The following is a 20,308-nucleotide window of genomic DNA, read 5'->3' as shown; positions in this document are numbered from 1 at the left end:
GACTCAAACACAAAACGAGTGGCAACCAACAGTGCCAATCGGTAACTTGATGTAACCCAACTTATTTGAATTGAACGTACCTATGTTTATAACATTTAATTCAGTTCACAAAAAAAATCGCTCATAAAAGTAAAAAATGTTGTTAAGTGATAGAATAAGCTCTATAGTTCCGATAAATATTTGGTATTCTTTAAGTTTAACTTTAATTATGGCTGTGGCTCAGGACCCGGTGGCTAACTTGCCGCAAGGACGAATTGTAGGGGTAAGTTTTCTAATATTTTCTAATATTTTTTATTCTTGTATGTACTTACTGAGATACAGCATATGTATGCCACTTTGTGAAGCATCATAACAGGTGTAATTTGCGTTAAGGAAAATTGCTGTTTGCTTTATATTTTAGATACCAATTTTTTACTAAGTCTCATTTCGTTTGACGACCTTTTAGAAAATGGACGGACATGATATTAGGTACGAAGCGGCTCACCAATCTAGGCGAGGAACATTGTAAATGAAAGTCTTTGTAGGCATTAGATGAAATATTAGGACGGATTTTATAAGAGACATTAATTTCCCTTTTGATAATGAATTTCATGTGACTATTGGCGGCCTTTTTTTTTTAACGACGTCAAAAATCATCAAATGACCCCTCCCGCTGTGGGTTAGCAGCGGTGAGGGAGTGTCAGACTCAGTGGCGGCCCTAGGGGTGTGCTAACTGTGCCATCGCACAGGGCCTCGCGCTATAACCCACACTTTGTACCTTTCCTTCTAACTTGATTAGAGTACCTACCTACTTTTATGTCCCAAAACTCAAAAATTTTCGCGCTCGCTACGCTCGCGACTTCACCTTGCACTGTTGTTTATTATAGATACGAGTTTAGGTGCTTTAATAACCTAAAGCTCAAAAATTTTTGCGCTCGCTACGCTCGCAGGTGCTTTACTTTCCCCTCGGGTTATTTCTTTCATCCTTTTTTAGCCGAACCTAGAAGGTAGCGCCGCTTTTAAGTCCTTTTATTAACAAGACATTTACGACGTTCGAACTACTCAAGTCAAGTAAGAAAAGTCGCAAGCATCACATCATTTTAATATTTGTTGATTTTGTGATTCTTTAATTAAATAGTAGTAAAAATATTATGTAGTAAAAATAAAATTTTATTAATTTGTTTAACTTGAGCATTTCTCGTCAAACATGACTATTAGCTAAATCAAAAAACCAGCTTACTCTCGCAACACATACTTTTCACGTAGGACAAAGGGCCTCGCATAGACCTGCCGCACATAGCCTCGCATTGGCTAGGGCCGCCGCTGGTCAGACTCTTACTGACTAAAAACCGTCGTGTTCCGTCATTGGCCTTTTATGTACCAGGGCCGCGGTATCTCTTTCGAACAACCCGCAGCCCCGGCAGGCCTTGGCCCTACTGGGCCCCGCTGGGGTTGCTGACATCTCTTTGAGGAGCGCGTGGACAAACGCGCGCCGTCGATACGGGTCTGTCGCCTAAGCAGACAGAGGGACGATGAGCCACCCGAACTCACCGCCCACAGACCCACGCCTACGGTACTATTGGCGGCCTCATACGGAATAGGCATGATGACAATAATCAAAAATCATTAAAATAATATATTTATTAAATTAAACTTGAAGCTTGGAATGTAAAACGCGCATTGTTTTCTTTATTAATAATGTGATTAATATGTATTTTTATAAAATAAAATTACGAAATAAGGCAATCCGCCATGATATCTTGAACACCAATCAGAGCTCGTGACGTCATTTCTCAAAACAACTCGCGCGAAAGCGCGCGAACGTCACATTTCGTTATTGTGAACTTCCACTGCGATCTTTGTTTTTAATTAATTAATTGTGTATAACACGAGTTATGGAGCCCGGATTTATCAAGGCAAACAGCGCTAATTTGCCTAGAATTGATATCATAATGCTGGGAGAGAAATGAATTTAGAAATGTTAAAACTTCCATGTAAGTATACTAGTTTAATTTAAAAAAACTTCCATGTAAGTGTATTAGTTTAATTAAAAAAACTTCTATGTTAGAATCTAGAGAACTATGTAATAACTTACATCAAAGTGATCTTCACAAAAATAAAGCTTTACCCTGGGCAATATTGCTTTTGAATCTCGCCTTGCAAGTTTAAGCCACTTGTTTCGTATTTTTTTATTGTGAGGAACGTACACAAATAACTTATCAGGAGTTGTTTTGGATGTGTTCTTACACTGGGGGACCCCACAACACCTATGCACTTTCGAATTCATATTTAATAACACAAAAAACTTAATTATTGCACGAGCGTTGTTTACTTGCGTCTTGTAATTTCAGTTGTGACGTCACAAGTGACGACATGACACTGACAAGCGTTTTCGCGCCGGATTCAAAGTGGACAGAGAAAAATGCAATTATTTGATAAAAAAAACTTCGCATTTTCTTAAAATTAATAATTTTTCATATAAAATAGACGTATACCTACATCATACAAAGGAATTTAAAAATTTGTCATCATGCCTATTCTTGTACCCTACCTATTATATTCCAGAATGATAATCTACTTACCTATTGCAAAATTCATAAGTAGGTACCTACGTATCCAAAGTTTTTTTGAAACGCCTGTACGTTTTCCACTTAAAAGGACTGACCGACTGAGTTTAGATTAGGTACAAGAAGAGGTTAATGTCGGTTTTCCGAACCGCTATTATTGTTTATTGAATTGGACATTATATATTGTTTTCAGATTAAAGTTTATACGGAGAATTCCCTTACGCCTGTTGAAATTTATTACGGAGTACCATATGCGACACCCCCAAAAGGTCGATACAGATTTTCGGTATGTATTTTAGAAAATACCTATTAACTTACCATTAAACTACGAAGCTCTTTTCAGGAATTACTTACAGTAGGTACCTGTAAGTCAGCTTTGACGCTAATTATTTATTTCCGGTGACTAGTAGTAGTAAATCTTTGATAGTGGATGACCCCTCACGCTGTGGGTTAGCAGCGGTGAGGGAGTGTCAGACTCTTACTGACTAAAAACCGTCGTGTTCCGTCATAGGCCTTTTATGTACCAGAGCCGCGGTATCTCTTTCGAACAACCCGCAGCCCCGGCAGGCCTTGGCCCTGCTGGGCCCCGCTGGCGTTGCTGACATCTCTTTGAGGAGCGCGTGGAACAACACGCGCCGTCGACACGGGTCTGTCGTCTAAGCAGACAGAGGGACGATGAGCCACCCGAACTCACCGCCCACAGACCCACGCCTACGGTGGCCGGGAGTCATCTCGCGACACCCGGCGCCCATGGTGTCTACCTGGTCCAGCGCGGCGGCCGGGATGAGAGGTGCGAACTCTCTGGCGTTCCGCCTCCTCCTTCTCGAGCATGACAGCTTCGCATAAGGAGGCGACGGCATCCCATTCCCTCTCGCCCCGGACCATGGCCTGAACCAGGGCCGGACGCGAGAGGTCGCCGCCGCCCAAAGCCACGAGGACCCGGCGGTGCCCTTTCCACGCAGGGCACTCCTGGACTGTGTGGTCCACCGTGTCCTCGGGGCTGTCCGCACAGTGGTGACACCCGGGCGCCTCCTCACGACCGATTCGATGCAGGTACCTCCCGAAACAACCGTGTCCGGTGAGGACCTGCGTCATGCGATACGTGAGGGCGCCGTGACTCCTCCCGAGCCACTCCTCAAAGAGGGGACTTACCGCCACTATGGTGGCGTGCCCTGCACTGGGTTGCGACAGTCGCTCCCTCCAGGCCACCATGAGATCGCGCCGGAGCTCTGTCAGCTGCGCGACAACTTGCCGCGGCAACGGGGTTTCCCTCCGGCGCTGAGCCTCCTCGAGCCAGTCGTACAGGCGTAAGAAGACTCTCGCCTCCAGATCCCACGGTGGCAGTCCGGCTAGTAGGCCAGCTGCTTCACGGGAGATCGTGCGGTACCCCCGGATTAGCCTGATGGCTATCAGGGCCTCTGGGGCCTTTGGGGCACGTTCAGGCCTTTTGGGGCACGTTCAGGTAGTGTACGGCCCGCTTCCGTACCGAACGTGCCCATACCGGGGATAGTGCCTATACCTATCATCAAATAATCCTCACATCCAAACATTCATGTTTTTAATACTAGCTGTTCTCCGCGGTTAAAGGCATGAGCTCGTACTCGTAGAGCGCCTTAGGTATAGTGAACAACTAGTATTAAAAACATGAATGTTTGGATGTGAGGATTTGTGGATCACAATGACTTCAAAGTCCAACGGATTTCATGAAAAATGGGATTCATGAAGCTTGATCCGAATAATAATCAGAACGCGTGGGAAAGCGGGGCCGGTACATAATTAAAAATTGCTAATTATTTTGGAAATGTATAATGTATCTTACTTTTATAGGCTCCAGAACGGCACACAGGCTGGAGACGAACATTTTTTGCCCATCGATTACCACCACACTGCCCGCACGTTGGAGACAGTGATAACGATAATTACAGCGAAGATTGTCTATACCTAAATATATGGACGCCTCGGGTTAGATTTTGTTTTTTACGCAGTAGCTAGGTATAAGAACTGAAAATTAACCTTGTGATATTTACATACTAGGGCTGTCAACACGTCAAACGTATTAAACGTTTGATTGGGTTTGCGCCAGTAAAAACTGTTCGATAATATACCTAATGTGTATTTAATCTCTTGGTAGCGGATATGCAAATAGTTTACCTATTCATTTTCTGGTGCCTATAATAATCATTTAAAAAGAGTAACTCTTGTTCTAGGCAGCGCTCGGATGGTAAAACTTTACCAGTTGTGGTTATATTATTCAGTGAATCATGGATAAGGGGCGGTGTATCTCTGCCTTGCCAAGAACTAGCGGCTGAAGGAGTAGTTGTGGTGACAGTAATGTATCGCTTACATTTGCTTGCCTTTTTCACGCTACGCTCTATATCAGCTCGCGGTAATCTAGCACTGTTGGATCAATACCTGGCATTGCTTTGGGTGCGTGACAACATCGCTGCATTCGGTGGAGACCCGACCGCCATAACATTGTTGGGCCACTCGGCTGGAGCTGACAGTGTATTATACCATATGACGTCACCTCGAACTATTGGTAAGTATCTAGATAATTCGGCTGTTACAGTATCAGGTTAATTAAAAACGGCTTATGTTTAACTGATCACCAGATATAGTAACAAATAGCAGACAAAAATAGTAAATGATCACCAAAATGAAACTCGCATTTTAATGTAAAACTATAACCAAAGTTTTAACACTTTGCTATCCTATTTAAGTGAAATTACTCCAAAATAAATCATGCGTAAGCCAAAAATAGTAAATGATCACCAAAATTAGACCACCATTTTAAAGTAAGATTATAACCAAAGTTTTTAAATTCTGCTATCCTATTTAAGCAAAATGAGTCCAAATAAATCATTGTTATCCCAAAAGTAGTAAATGATCACCAAAAGTAGTAAATGAAAAAAAATTATACCAGCGTTTTAATATAAAATGATAATCAAAGTTTTTACATCTTGCTATCCTGTTTAAGTAAACTGACTCCAAAAAAATAAGTTCGGCCTGATACAATAAATTTTATAACATTATGGGGACCCTTTTCCTGCACTAGGGTGGAAAATTGTCTATTGCATGCCTCTAAACAGTGCGATAAGAGTGTGTTTTCGAGGGAGTGTATTGAGAAACACATTCTTCTTCTTCTTTCTCCTGCCCTGTTCCCAATTTTACTTGGGGTCGGCGCAATATGTCATTTTCTTCCATTTTCCCCTGTCACTCGTCATACTGACACTCACGCATGCATTGCAAGCCGGACACATAACTTAATATGGCATCATAATACTTTATTTGGTAATAAGCCTACATTTTATGGCAATCACAGTGACTTATTTAGGCAAAAATAATACATTAATTTGGTCGTCAAGAGTTGGTGATCATTTACTAAATTTGGTGGTCGAATACAATTTAAAGTGAAGTCGTGACTAAAATAGCTGGTACTATTACATTTTTAGACTTTATTTTTCTGGTGTTCAGTAGATATTTCTGGTTACAAAACTAAGGGTATCAAAGCATTTTATGGTGGTCATTATATTTGTTCCCATTAAAAACATTAGAATTCTTGATAAAGAATTTCTCCTTTTCTCTAGATTTTATCCTAAATATTTAGCCTATTATACCGTCCACTGCAGAACCCAGGCATGCATGAACGCCAACTGCCCGTCACCAAGGTAGACATATTATATGTAGACTCAATGGCGCTATCCCATTGATATACAAAAAGCCATCCACAGGTATTTTATCGTAAATCTTATATCGGCAGGTCTTTTCCAAAGGGCGCTTATAATGTCGCCACGTGATATCTGGAAAGCAATAGATGAAAGCAAAATTGTTAAATTCAGTGAAGTTGAAAGATTATCTCGTGAAATCGCAAGTTCACTTGGCTGTAACAATAACACAGATAATGAAATTCTGCATTGTATGCGTGAACGTCCTTTGTCGGATTTAATGTCATTATACTCGGTATGTCGATTATATTTGAATATAGTACCTACCTACCAGTGTCACGCTTTCTGTGCTGCAATAAAGGCCATTTCCACAGAACGAAACCTTGAGCGCGGGGATGCAACCTATATCTGACAATTTTTTACCAGAATCGGAGCAGTTTTTACCACTTACGCTTACGAAGTATTTGTCACTGAATAAGCAATCTACACGACAATTGGATTTACTTCTAGGATGTAACGACATTGAAGCTTTGAACTACAATGGTGAGAGGGCTTCTTCCCTTGTAAATATTTGCCTGTAGCCTGTAGTTAAATTTGAAAAACACCGTAAAGTGAAAACCTCGTTTGAAACTCTTAATTAGAGTAATTCGTTTTACCTTTGTTTTGTATTTGAAATATTAAACATGTGTTTCTATTCCATTAGGTACTTTCTTTAATATGATTTGATTAATTCCAATATGTGTTCCAGATGCGAAATACAAAGAATTCCTGGAGAAAGGCACTCAGTATGTATCTGATTACGCCAATAATGAGATTATACCTGAAAGCCTTCAGTTGTTTTCTTACGAACAGTCGGAATCGTTGGCAATGGTAAGTACCTAGTTAACATACACAGGGTGTTATATAAGTGACTGGGAAACAAAAGAGGGTTATTTGATTTTACATACTTACTATTAGTTCACTTGTCAGAAGGGATTCGTTTTCATCTTTCTGACTTTAAGGAAACTGCTAAGCCACCGGTCAATAAATATCATTTCTTCTTTTGCCTACTGATAAAGATGAAGTACAAAGTGCTATTCTTGAACTTTAAAACGATTGTGCCCCTGAGTGGGATGTAATCCGTTGAAACTGCTCTTTGCATCAACAACGCCAGTCCTAACTGATTTTATTATAGGTAATCTTTTGTTTAATCTTACTGGAGTATTTTAGAGCAGCATTCTCAGTGGTTTTAGAGCAGGTTGTTCAACAATAAGTGCAGTCCTTATCTAGTTACCATTGTAGTGAATATCTTGGATAATAAAAACTGCTATTTAGCAATATTTTTAGGCCTTGCCAAAGCCTTTCACGCTGTTTCTGTTCCTCAACTCAAAAACTTGAAGACCTCGGCATCCAACATATTCCACTAGTATCCTCCTATATAATGTAACCCAATCTGTAAAAATTGGCGATCACATTAGTGACTAACTGCCAGTCTCTTTTGGTGTACTTCAGGGCAGTATTTTTGGTCCCAGTCTATTTCTCTGCTCCATAAACGATCTGGGGCCCGATTCTCTTAATTTTACTTAAGCAACATACGATTTACGTTCGACTCGATTCGACTGAGATCCAATCCCGACTCGATTACGATTGAAGCGTATGTGGCATTCCGCTATTTTTTCTTTGAAATAAACGTTTTTATCCTTTTCTGTCATTCAATAATGAATCATTTTGTCTGCAAATGATTTACGATTGCAAAATGGTTGTACAGCAAACTACCGTATAGACCAAAATCACCGAAATAGCAGACCAATCAAATGTCAATCGAATACGATTGGTCTTTTATTAGTAGCAGAATGCCCGATATGGTTAAAACTGCTATTGCGATCATATTGCGATTCGATTTCTATTCGATTTTGACATTAACTTAGGAGAATCGGGCCCCTGTGTAACCTCTACATCGCATACGCTGTCACCTATTTACATATAGGTACTGATTATGAAAATTTATATTAACAAGTAACCTACCAATTAAGTGTTTTTACTTTTTAATTATAATATCTAGTTAGGTACAGTGAGTTGCTAAATTATAAAGATCAAGGTTTAACCTACTCGTACTTGAAGATTTTGTAACATCGTTTTCAGTTGGCAGAAGCGGTACGATGGGAATATTGGAGAGAGAAAACAAAAAATGAAAAAGAAATACTTAGTAGAATTGAGATTCTTGGTCGAGTGGAATCGTCTGCGAAATGGACCGCCGGTATAGCTCTCATAGCAGCCCGCTTGGCCAGGAGAGTATCGCGGCTTTATGTCTATAGATACTCACAACCCGGAGGCGTTGATCTGGAAGGTCGTCAGTACAATTTTACAGGTGAATTACGGCTAGTAGCTGTAATTTAATAATTAACTATTGACCAATTAGTAAGAGTAACTTAGGACTAATTAGGTAGCTCCACCTACCTTGTTTTGTAATATTTTTCAATCAATACAGGAGCTGTTCACGGATCCGACTTAGTGTCACTTCTAGGTGACGCTTTGATGCTTCAAGCTGCTCGTCGACCTGCAACTAAAGACGAGAAACGGATGTCATCAATTTTACGACAATATGTTGTTAATTTCATAAAAAACGGGTAATGTCGTGAGTTAAACAGTATTTATAGCAGTATCTATTTTCCATAATATAAATATGTATGTACTTACATTAAAATTGCGAAAGCAACTTTACGTTTGAAAACCCTTAGACCGAAAATTCATAACGGGGCAGGGCGTGCGTGAAGCAGGGCGTTTGTTTTGGGCGACGCCCGACTACCGAACATATATTATGCAATTCTGTCTAGGTGTTATGTAGGTACCTATTCGTAGCAGCGTGCAGCGTTAAGCGGCGTGACCAGCGATTTGTCGTTTTGGCGAGCTTTTGTAAGTTTTTCAGTTCTTTCAGCCTCGTATAATACATCTAACAAAGGGAGTCGACACTGCACGCTACAGCCCACGTTCAAACCCCGCTGCTCACCCTGTTGTTCCGAATTTACGTCCTTAAGGTGCTGCTCACTATGAACATTCATCTTTTATGTAAAATGATTGAACTGTCATCAAAAGTAGTTTAGTAGGTAGTGAAACATTATTTGCATAACGGGACATTCCTTAAGACATACCTACTAAGCAATTTTCATGTTTAAAAATTTATAAATTTGAATTTATATTAGAATTAGAATTTAAACTTAACTTGAATAGGCACCTAGTAGGCGATCAATGAGTGCATAGCTCCATTATTTCTACGGAAGTTGTCAACATTTCTGTGGTTCAATGTAGGTATGTATCAGTCCCGTTACTAGTTACGTAAATTGCATTGTTCCAACAGATCACCTGACGATGAAACCGTGTGGCAGAGCTACAAGACAGGTGATGCAAATATATGCGACATTCGTGATGCGGAAAGTGCCACCAACAACTACCACAGCGCTAAAAGAGATGTTCGATTTTGGCTTCAGTATTTACCCCACCTTTACGAAATATCCAACGTTGAAGAGAAAAAAAGCAAACTGACGGATAAACAAGGTACTTAATTAGGTTTGTTCCCACTAGTTCTACTGCTTAGTTCTACCGTAGAACTAATGGGAACTTTTTTTCCCACTAGTTCTACTATTTGAGGTGTAACAAAATAGTAGAACTAGTGGGAATTATGGTGTTTATTGGTATTCCCACTAGTTCCACTGAACATTGGCAGTAGAACTAATGGGACATAATTTTGTTCTACTAGACAGAAGAAGTACAGTTGACAGCCGATAGTTGTGATTTTTTTTAGAGCTCAAAATCGATAGCAGTCAGAATAACTTAGATTTTTTTCATTACTTTCAACAAAAATCTAATGTTTTTCTTTATATAAGTACTAGGATAGCAGAAATGAAGAGGAGCTAGTTAATCTTTTTGTTCTTTTGATTTTTAAAAACCACCATTGTGGTGGTGTTTGACACATTGATTAAAAAAAAAACACACTAAAGTTAGTTTAGTTAAAAGGTTCTTCTAACCTACAGACAGACAGACATGTGTTGCTGGGAAGTTTGTTGCGCCACTTTTTCTTTCCAGCAAAAACACATAGGAAGTGGTGAAGGGTGGGCGTTTTGGGGGCTGTCTATTGTAAATTCCTGACGTTCAAAAAGTGCTGTCTTGCAGCCAAGTTTGAATAAATGATTTTTGATTTTTTGATTTTGATTTTGTTAGTTTGATGTGAGTGTTATGTTTGGAACTAACAGACTGTTAATACAAAAGTTAAACATCTGTTGAACACTTGTCTAAAAATAGTGTGGCTACAAAAGGGACCTTAGTTCAACGTCGTTTGACATTTTTAGACAAGTGTTCAACAGACTATTAAAAGTTTTTGTGGTACGACGGTAAATGTCCGAATTATTTTGTAATTTTTTAAGCGTGTTTTTTAAAACGATTATTTTTGTTTGATACTAGCTTCTGCCAGCGGTTTCACCCGCATCCCGTGGGAACTACTTCCCGTACCGGGATAAAAAGTAGCCTATAGCCTTCCTCGACAAAATGGGCTATCTAACACTGAAAGAAATTTTCAAATCGGACCAGTAGTTCCTGAGATTAGCGCGTTCAAACAAACAAACAAACTCTTCAGCTTTATAATATTAGTATAGATTTTTTTGCCTAAATCATAGGGCTGCAGTTCAAATAGCCAGTCTCTTCAAAGTTATTTTTGCGTTATTGTATACTTACATTCCTATTCAATGTGTATTATTATAAACAATGTCTTTTAATTAGCATTAGCAGTGTTATAGATGAATATCAATGTCTGATTTTAAACACCACCTAGCTCCTCTTCATTTCTGCTGTCCTAGTACTTTTATAAAGAAAAACATTTATTTTTTGTTGAAATTCATGAAAAAAATCTAAGTTATTCCGACTGCTATCGATTTTGAGCTCTGATAAAAATCACAACTACAGATAACCACGGGCCACGGACACGGCGAGATGTCACCCAGGCGCGTCGTCTGTACTTCTTCTATCTAGTAGAACAAAATGTCCCATTAGTTCTACTGCAAATGTTCAGTGGAACTAGTGGGATACCAATAAAAACCATAATTCCCACTAGTTCTACTATTTTGTTACACCTCAATTAGTAGAACTAGTGGGAAAAAAAGTTCCCACTAGTTCTACGGTAGAACTAAGCAGTAGAACTAGTGGGAACAAACCCTTAATTAATATGTAGGTATTCTTTTTAGTGTAGGTACCTGCCTACATATGTACCTACAAGATAGGGTTGTGTTTTTTAATGCGCTCTTTGGCAACAATAGCTATCAGTTTTCTGAAATTCACATCTAGCACTTTTCAAAACGCCGACGAACTTTCTATCAGGAATTAGGTAGTCCAGTTTTAACCGTTTTCTTAGCAATTCTCCATAATTCAAATTAAGAATACTTATAAAAAGTACACCCTTAGGCCGCGTTTCCATTGACGCGGAGCGGGGCGGAGAGGAGCTTAGCGGTGCACAAATTGACCAATGACTATGCTTGAAATCTCCGCTCCGCTTCAATGGAAACAGTACGAGCGGGGTGGAGCAGAGCTGAGCGAATATTCATACATCGAGGCGGTGCAGTGCGGAGGACAGCGAGCATTGGGCGTGCAGTGTGTCAGTTGTCTTCGTTACGTCACTAGGTGCATTCAAAATCTTCATCGCTCTTCTCCGCCCAGCTGCGCTCCTCTCCGCCCCTCTCCGCCCAGCTCCGGTTCAGTGGAAACACTGACCACTTTTCACCGCTCTTCTCCGCCCCTCTCCGCCCAGCTCCGCGTCAATGGAAACGCGGCCTAACGCTTCCTTGACTACCCTTTTGATGCTAGTGCCTAACAGACTCCAGTCATTAAAACCTTTTGAAACGTACTCAAAGTCGTTAAAACCAATATTTCGCACAGGTGATTGATTGCTTCTTTTTAAGAGTTTCTAGTGGCCTTTTATGTAACATAGTTATATTACTGTGGTTATATTATAGTAGGTATGGTTGAGCCAGCGGCTGTAGTTTAAAATTTCTGTCTTTGGGGCCAGTGGACACTTACCCGATATCAGTAGGCACCTATTTTTTGTTAAACATATTTATATATTCTTTTTTGGTTCCAGGTGACAGACTCCGGGGTGGTGTGCTTGCGATGTGTGGAGTAACTGTAATGCTACTGTTACTACTACTTGTATGCGCCATACTATTACACAGGCAAAAGTCTCGTCGTTTTACTGTGACTGATGATAATCATCACTAGATAAAATTTTACTTCGATTGATTGTGTATTTGTAACAAGTTTACTCACAAAATAAATTGTGCTGTACCTAATAATAGAGTAATTATTTAAATAAAGATATAACCAATCAGGCAGCCCTTAGAAAATCAATAACCTATTAGGGTGCGTCCACATCTGGCGAATGCACCGCGAATGCGCAGCACGCGAGCCGATCGCGAGCTGTCCGCGAGCTGCGCGCGTGCATTTTTGTTCGTGCGCCGCTTCTGCGCCGCCCGCGCGCAGCTCGCGCGCGACCTAAGCGCCGCACGCGAGCGGCGCGCAGGCGGCGCGCGACGTCTGCCATCTTCGATAGTACTGAGCCAATATACGGAACTGTAAGGGCGAGAACTGGGGCCCGATTCTCCTAATTTAACTTAAGCGACATACGATTCACGTTCGACTCGATTCGACTGAGATCCAATCCCGACTCGATTACGATTGAAGCGTATGTGGCATTTCGCTATTTTTTCTTTGTAATAAATGTTTTTATCCTTTTCTATCATTCAATAATGAATCATTTTGTCTGCAAATGATTTACGATTGCAAAATGATTGTACAGCAAACAACCGTATAGACCAAAATCACCAAAATAGCAGACCAATCACACACCAATCGCACACCAATCAAATGTCAATCGAATACGATTGGTCTTTTATTAGTAGCAGAATGCCCGATATGATTAAAACTGCTATTGCGATCATATTGCGATTCGATTTCTATTCGATTTTGACATTATTAACTTAGGAGAATCGGGCCCTTGATTGCGCGCAGATCGCGCGCCGCTCGCGCGCTCTATACGAGCCTTGCGTGAGTTGCGCTAAAGAGGCGCACCGAACTATTGCAGTGACTGCACGCGCGCAGCTCGCGGACAGCTCGCGATCGGCTCGCGTGCTGCGCATTCGCGGCGCATTCGCCAGATGTGGACGCACCCTTAGGCTACGTTCAGGGGCCCGATTCTCCTAAGTTAATAATGTCAAAATCGAATAGAAATCGAATCGCAATATGATCGCAATAGCAGGGGCCCGATTCTCCTAAGTTAATAATGACAAAATCGAATAGAAATCGAATCGCAATATGATCGCAATAGCAGTTTTAACCATATCGGGCATTCTGCTACTAATAAAAGACCAATCGTATTCGATTGACATTTGATTGGTGTGCGATTGGTCTGCTATTTTGGTGATTTTGGTCTATACGGTAGTTTGCTGTACAATCATTTTGCAATCGTAAATCATTTGCAGACAAAATGATTCATTATTGAATGACAGAAAAGGATAAAAACGTTTATTTCAGAGAAAAAATAGCGGAATGCCACGTACGCTTGAATCGTAATCGAGTCGGGATTGGATCTCAGTCGAACCGAGTCGAACGTGAATCGTATGACGCTTAAGTAAAATTAGGAGAATCGGGGCCCAGTTTTAACCATATCGGGCATTCTGCTACTAATAAAAGACCAATCGTATTCGATTGACATTTGATTGGTGTGCGATTGGTCTGCTATTTCGGTGATTTTGGTCAATACGGTAGTTTGCTGTACAATCATTTTGCAATCGTAAATCGTTTGCAGACAAAAAAGTCGTGGTGGCCTAGTGGGCAAAGAACCAACCTCTCGAGTATGAGGGCGCGGGTTCGATTCCAGGTCAGGCAAGTACCAATGCAACTTTTCTAAGTTTGTATGTACTTTCTAAGTATATCTTAGACACCAATGACTGTGTTTCGGATGGCACGTTAAACTGTAGGTCCCGGCTGTCATTGAACATCCTTGGCAGTCGTTACGGGTAGTCAGAAGCCAGTAAGTCTGACACCAGTCTAACCAAGGGGTATCGGGTTGCCCGGGTAACTGGGTTGAGGAGGTCAGATAGGCAGTCGCTTCTTGTAAAGCACTGGTACTCAGCTGAATCCGGTTAGACTGGAAGCCGACCCCAACATAGTTTGGGTAAAGGCTCGGAGGATGATGAAATCGTTTGCAGACAAAATGATTCATTATTGAATGACAGAAAAGGATAAAAACGTTTATTTCAAAGAAAAAATAGCGGAATGCCACATACGTTTCAATCGTAATCGAGTCGGTATTGGATATCAGTCGAATCGAGTCGAACGTGAATCGTATATGTATTGCTTAAGTAAAATTAGGAGAATCGGGCCCCAGATGACAAGGGCACAATTTTTTTTTTTTTAATTTTTACCTTTATATATTTTATAATGCATAATGTATCGTATCACGAACCGTATCAAGTTGTTGGATTCTCCGATTTGCTGATATGATTATTATTTCTGTGTTGTGCGAGAAAGGGGAAAAGTTAGAGCAAGAACAGTCATGAAAAAGGCATTTGTCATCCATACAGTTGTGCCGACCGATGGCGCGGGCGACGCGGCTGTCCCGATCATAGATATATTACGTCTATGGTCCCGATCGTAAGCTGATGTATTATCTGTGGTAAAGAACTTTGATAGTGATGTTCCATGGTGATGCAGCAAGGATATCGATAGTTTGAATAATTATGATATTAGCGCAACATAAGGATTGTTTTGGCTTAAAAATAATTATTCTTGGAACGTCAATATGTAGCTTCACAACTGTTATAAGAGAGTATATTTATTAAATTGTGACGCTGTGTTTACTCGTCTAAGCTATTGGTTTGACTGATATAATTATATATATTTGTATTGTGTTATGCTCTTTTATATTATGTTTATATATATTTTGTATATAGTATTTTATTTTTAGTTTTGTATAAAGATAAGTAGTTTAAGTTTGTATATATGTATAGTATGTACATTGTAAAAAATAAATGGATAATATCTGTGACAACTGATAGCGTCTGTGTCATGTCACCTGTCACTGTCACTAATCCTAATGTAATGTCGGACGGATTGTGCGTGCATTTTGTTGTTTGAACTAATTGTTATGATTGTGATAATTTTATATTCTGAATGATCGTAAAACTAAATCACTAAAGAAGGTAGCGCTACTATTGGTCACTTCTTTTTCGTGTAGAACTTCGAGTGCAACTAATTGTAATAGTCACTGAAACATTGCGATTATGGCTTTAGCCCTTCAAAGGCGTGCAAATGTGAGTAGATAATGAGATTTTATTTTATTGTCATATAAACAGGAGCTCTAGTGTCTATTGGCAACAAGTATATCAATAATTATAGCATTGATTAATATAACACTGCGGAACAAAAAATGCAGGATTAATAATGTAATTGTAAACTTAATAAATGGTTTCACAAAAACTCCATTAATTCTCCAGTGTCTTTTAGGTACGATTACCACCAGAAGTTAACAGAATACTTTATGTCAGAAATTTGCCCTACAAAATATCTGCTGAAGAAATGTATGATATCTTTGGAAAATATGGTGCAATTCGACAAATTCGTGTGTAAGTATAATATTATAATCATCGGCAAGGATATTGAGCCCTGACCTTCACCTGAGCAGAAGTGATTTATTGGTTTATTGCCTTAAGTGTACAGTGTGCAAAGCAATCCCTACTCTTTCGCCGAGAGCTCGTTATCCGTGCCGATAACTATATCTACATTCAGTAATGTTATAAAGAAGAAAGATTTATATTTTTTTGTACACATGTTTGTAATGTAGAAACTCAAAAACTACTAACTAAACCCATTTGTAACTTATTTTAAATTAAGAGGACCAGGTTGAAATATATTGATTGAAAAGTTATTTATGTGTTAGGAAGATACACTATCCCTAAGTAACATAGGCAATATTTCATCCTGGTAAAGGAAGAAGTTCCCACGGGATGGGTCAAGCAGCAGGGAAACAACCACTACACTACAGAAAATAGTTCCCAGCTGAAATGAATGACCACTTTAAGCTTTTCTATAGAAAGCTTTCTGTAAAATACTTTTGAAACAAGTATACCTATATATAAAAATATATTTTTCATGTTGCAGTGGTAATACACCGGAGACAAGAGGTACAGCTTTCATAGTTTATGAAGATATATTTGATGCCAAAAATGCGTGTGATCACTTGTCAGGCTTCAATGTTTGCAATCGGTATCTAGTAGTATTATATTACAGATCAAACAAAGCTTTCAAGGGAATGGATATTGAAAAGAAAGCAGAAGAGATTGATGCACTGAAAAAGAAATATGGTATATCAAGTGAGGATCTGCGAAAATAAATACTATCTGTCTATATGTAAAAAGTGTTTTATTATTATAAATACTAAAAGCATTTCACATTTATTACAATTTTGTATAAAAATGATGTCTCATCCTAATACTTGCTAAAAGCACAAAATAAATACATAAAGGACGTCAGCCGTTTTGGTCCAAAATCAAAATAAAAAGTGCTGAATTCTGACACATCACATCCACCTGAGCATTTGTTAATATGGCACCAAAGCTGTAGCACCACAGTCCTTTTGCTCTGAAAATATTTCTTAAATTGTCCCATTCTTGTTAGGTCCATTATCTGATGATGGAAACCTAGAGAAATCGAGGAAAACTAGTCAAAATTATGGACACACTTTGGGTAAAATTTTACTTTTTACACCACAAAACAATGAGGGTTTAGATCCTACTTCATGATTGAAAGGGTACAGATGAAAGAACTCTTCAACTGTACATACCTACCTAGCATTGGTGACTGCTAATGCGAGCTTGATAATGGAGATAAAGCGAAGAGCTAGCGGCCAAGTCAAAGCCGCGCGGATCGATCGATCATAAGGTTAAGCCTTAACGGGCGGTCTGTGGGTTAACTGTACGCGGAAGGCTCTAGACGCCCTGCGGGTACAATTTAATAATGGTTTCCGGCTGCTGTTGGGGCTGCCTAGATACTGCAGTGCATCGGGCATGTTCGCTGAAGCACGGGTGGATGATTTCTATGCGCTCATGAGGAAGAAGGCTGCCTCGTTTCTAAGCAGATCTAGGTTCAGGGGCCCGATTCTCCTAATAATGTCAAAATTGAATAGAAATCGAATCGCAATAGCAGTTTTAACCATATCGGACATTCTGCTACTAATATAAGACCAATCGTATTCCAACGACATTGGATTGGTTTGCGATTGGTCTGCCATTTTGGTGATTGTGGTCTATACGGTAGTTTACAATCATATTGCAATCGGAAATCATTTGCAGACAAAATGATTCATTATTGAATGAAAGAAAAGGTTAAAAACTTTTATTTCCAAGAAAAAATAGCGGAATGCCACATTCGCTTCAATCGTAATCGAGTCGTGATTGGATCTCAGTCGAATCGAATCGTATGTCGCTTAAGTAATATTAGGAGAATCGGGCCCCAGCATTCTACAAGTCTTGGCCGACAAGCATGACGCTCCGCTGCTTAGGCATTCGATCGGGTTGCTTGTTAGGCAGACACTTAGCTTTTACGTATTACTAACCCTTAGTCGATAAATTATAGTTGATAAGATACTAACAATTGGTTAGTTGTAGTCATCAAAAATAAACGCATTATTATATTTGTATGTCTCTACCAGACCTTATTATTAGCGCGGTCGGTCAGTGGATGGGTGAACATCTTGTCATTTAAAGAGTTCTTGTGTTACGGAAGGCACGATAAATTGGTCCCAGCTATCATTTGAATATCAGTCGTTACCAGTAGCCAAAAAGCCGGTACGTCTGACAAACCAGCCTTACCAAAGGAGCATCGGGTTACCGTGGGTAACTGAGTTGAGGAGGTCGAATAGGCATAGGCATAGTATAAAAACATAACGTGGCGCTAGGGACCGCAACATGTAAAAGGCTTATGTTTAACTGATCACCAGATATAGTAACAAATAGCAGACAAAAATAGTAAATGATCACCAAAATGAAACTCGCATTTTAATGTAAAACTATAACCAAAGTTTTAACACTTTTCTATCCTATTTAAGTGAAATTACTCCAAAATAAATCATGCGTAAGCCAAAAATAGTAAATGATCACCATTTTAAAGTAAGATTATAACCAAAGTTTTTAAATTCTGCTATCCTATTTAAGCAAAATGAGTCCAAATAAATCATTGTTATCCCAAAAGTAGTAAATGATCATCAAAATTAGCGTTTTAATATAAAATGATAATCAAAGTTTTTACATCTTGCTATCCTGTTTAAGTAAACTGACTCCAAAAAAAAATAAGTTCGGCCTGATACAATAAATGTAATAAGATTATGGGGACCCTTTTCCTGCACTAGGGTGGAAAATTGTCTATTGCATGCCTCTAACTAAACAGTGCGATAAGAGTGTGTTTTCGAGGGAGTGTATTGAGAAACACATTCTTCTTCTTCTTTCTCCTGCCCTGTTCCCAATTTTACTTGGGGTCGGTGCAATATGTCATTTTCTTCCATTTTCCCCTGTCACTCGTCACTCACGCATGCATTGCAAGCCGGACACATAACTTAATATGGCATCATAATACTTTATTTGGTAATAAGCCTACATTTTATGGCAATCACAGTGACTTATTTAGGCAAAAATAATACATTAATTTGGTCGTCAAGAGTTTGTGATCATTTACTAAATTTGGTGGTCGAATACAATTTAAAGTGAAGTCGTGACTAAAATAGCTGGTACTACTACATTTTTAGACTTTATTTTTCTGGTGTTCAGTAGATATTTCTGGTTACAAAACTAAGGGTATCAAAGCATTTTATGGTGGTCATTATATTTGTTCCCCATGTAAAACACTAGTACCTACCAGTCAAAGAGCGGGTAGTCTAGCTTCCCAACAGTGAAAGAATTTTTCAATAATAAAACACGCAAGTGAGATTACATATTTATTTTTCAGCAGCATAGGTACATATTTGTTTAATGTAGTAAGCTAGAATCGATTACAATCTTGTTCAATACAGTAACTACAATATTCATGCTATTGTTTATATCTTAAGTAAATAGAAGATGACACTATTTTAATAGTGTGGGTTGGAATAATTCACTTAAACAGTATTTTTTCACGACTGATGATATAATGCGAGTATTATGGCCAGTTCCACCGGTTACTGATATTCTCTGATAGCTGATCAGACACTACGGTTTACGTACAGAGGCGACTTCGAGCTGAGTAAGCATATCGATACACTTAGTTGGTAACAATTAGAAAAACTTGTTTCAGTGTGTGTATAACAGCCAACGTAAAACGGTCGTATCTGTGACATCACCACACTCAACAATAAACTCAACTAACGGTAATATACTGGCCCACTAAACTCGTACACACACTATCTATAAGATAAGTTATATTTAACTTTTGGGTTCACCTTTATCTGGTATATAACATTAACTATTAGATAACTAACTGACCCTTAATCGGTAACCAGTGAAACCAGGCCTAAGTGTACATTAGGTACCTACGATTGCATAACTGTGCATTCATCGAAAAATAATTAAAATAGAATTCGGAATTAACAAATTTACACTCAAGGAGAACTCGATGGTGAGTACGAACGAAGTATCTTAGCGAGACTGAAGTCAGCTGTATGCTGGGCAGTAAATCTTTTTAAAACAAAATTGTATACTGTGCGGCTAATTAGCAAGTTCACGCTCGCCGAGATACGTCGGTCATAGTGTAACTAAATAACAACTTTTAGAGGACCACGCCTGTCTTTTTACTCTTACTAATAATTAAGTCTATATAAAGTCATCCCTCGCTAGCAAATATCTTAGTACGCATATTGCAGCCAACGGTTAAAATAGCCATTCAATCAAGCAGCTGGCCCTTTGACCAAACAACGCCTCTCAATCACTCTTCAAGTTATACAATTGAAATTGAGGCGCAGAAAATGTTCAACATTACAGGTGATTCAAAAGCTGCCATATAATTGAAGTAGTTGACAGTGCCCGTCTTAGTTGAGTTTTGCTAGCGATATGGCAT

The 20,308-nt window shown here is 39.3% G+C and overlaps 2 protein-coding genes and 1 long non-coding RNA gene across 3 annotated transcripts; 2 read left to right on the top strand and 1 right to left on the bottom strand.

Annotated features, from left to right (window-relative positions):
- Nucleotides 1–39: 39 nt before the first annotated feature.
- Nucleotides 40–12,519, top strand: LOC124634665 (carboxylesterase 1E). Its single transcript, XM_047170328.1, has 11 exons — nt 40–262; nt 2,740–2,832; nt 4,374–4,508; nt 4,758–5,085; nt 6,307–6,506; nt 6,586–6,754; nt 6,960–7,081; nt 8,333–8,558; nt 8,679–8,817; nt 9,546–9,742; nt 12,312–12,519. The coding sequence occupies exons 1-11, from the start codon at nt 137–139 to the stop codon at nt 12,446–12,448; spliced, it is 1,872 nt and encodes a 623-aa protein (XP_047026284.1). The 5' UTR covers nt 40–136; the 3' UTR covers nt 12,449–12,519.
- Nucleotides 12,520–15,298: 2,779 nt separating this feature from the next.
- Nucleotides 15,299–16,643, top strand: LOC124634379 (splicing factor 3B subunit 6). The gene is made up of 3 exons (XM_047169951.1): nt 15,299–15,540; nt 15,734–15,852; nt 16,388–16,643. Exons 1-3 carry the CDS (start codon nt 15,511–15,513, stop codon nt 16,617–16,619), a joined length of 381 nt encoding a protein of 126 aa, XP_047025907.1. The 5' UTR covers nt 15,299–15,510; the 3' UTR covers nt 16,620–16,643.
- LOC124634390 lies at nt 16,632–17,448 on the bottom strand. Its single transcript, XR_006984863.1, has 2 exons — nt 17,074–17,448; nt 16,632–16,926 (listed from the first exon to the last, which is right to left on the bottom strand). It is a non-coding gene; the product is annotated as an uncharacterized LOC124634390 (long non-coding RNA).
- Nucleotides 17,449–20,308: the final 2,860 nt, after the last annotated feature.

Source organism: Helicoverpa zea, chromosome 1, assembly GCF_022581195.2.
Source record: "Helicoverpa zea isolate HzStark_Cry1AcR chromosome 1, ilHelZeax1.1, whole genome shotgun sequence".
NCBI classification, from domain to species: Eukaryota; Metazoa; Arthropoda; class Insecta; order Lepidoptera; family Noctuidae; genus Helicoverpa; species Helicoverpa zea.
This window is presented reverse-complemented; position numbering and strand designations above follow the sequence as displayed.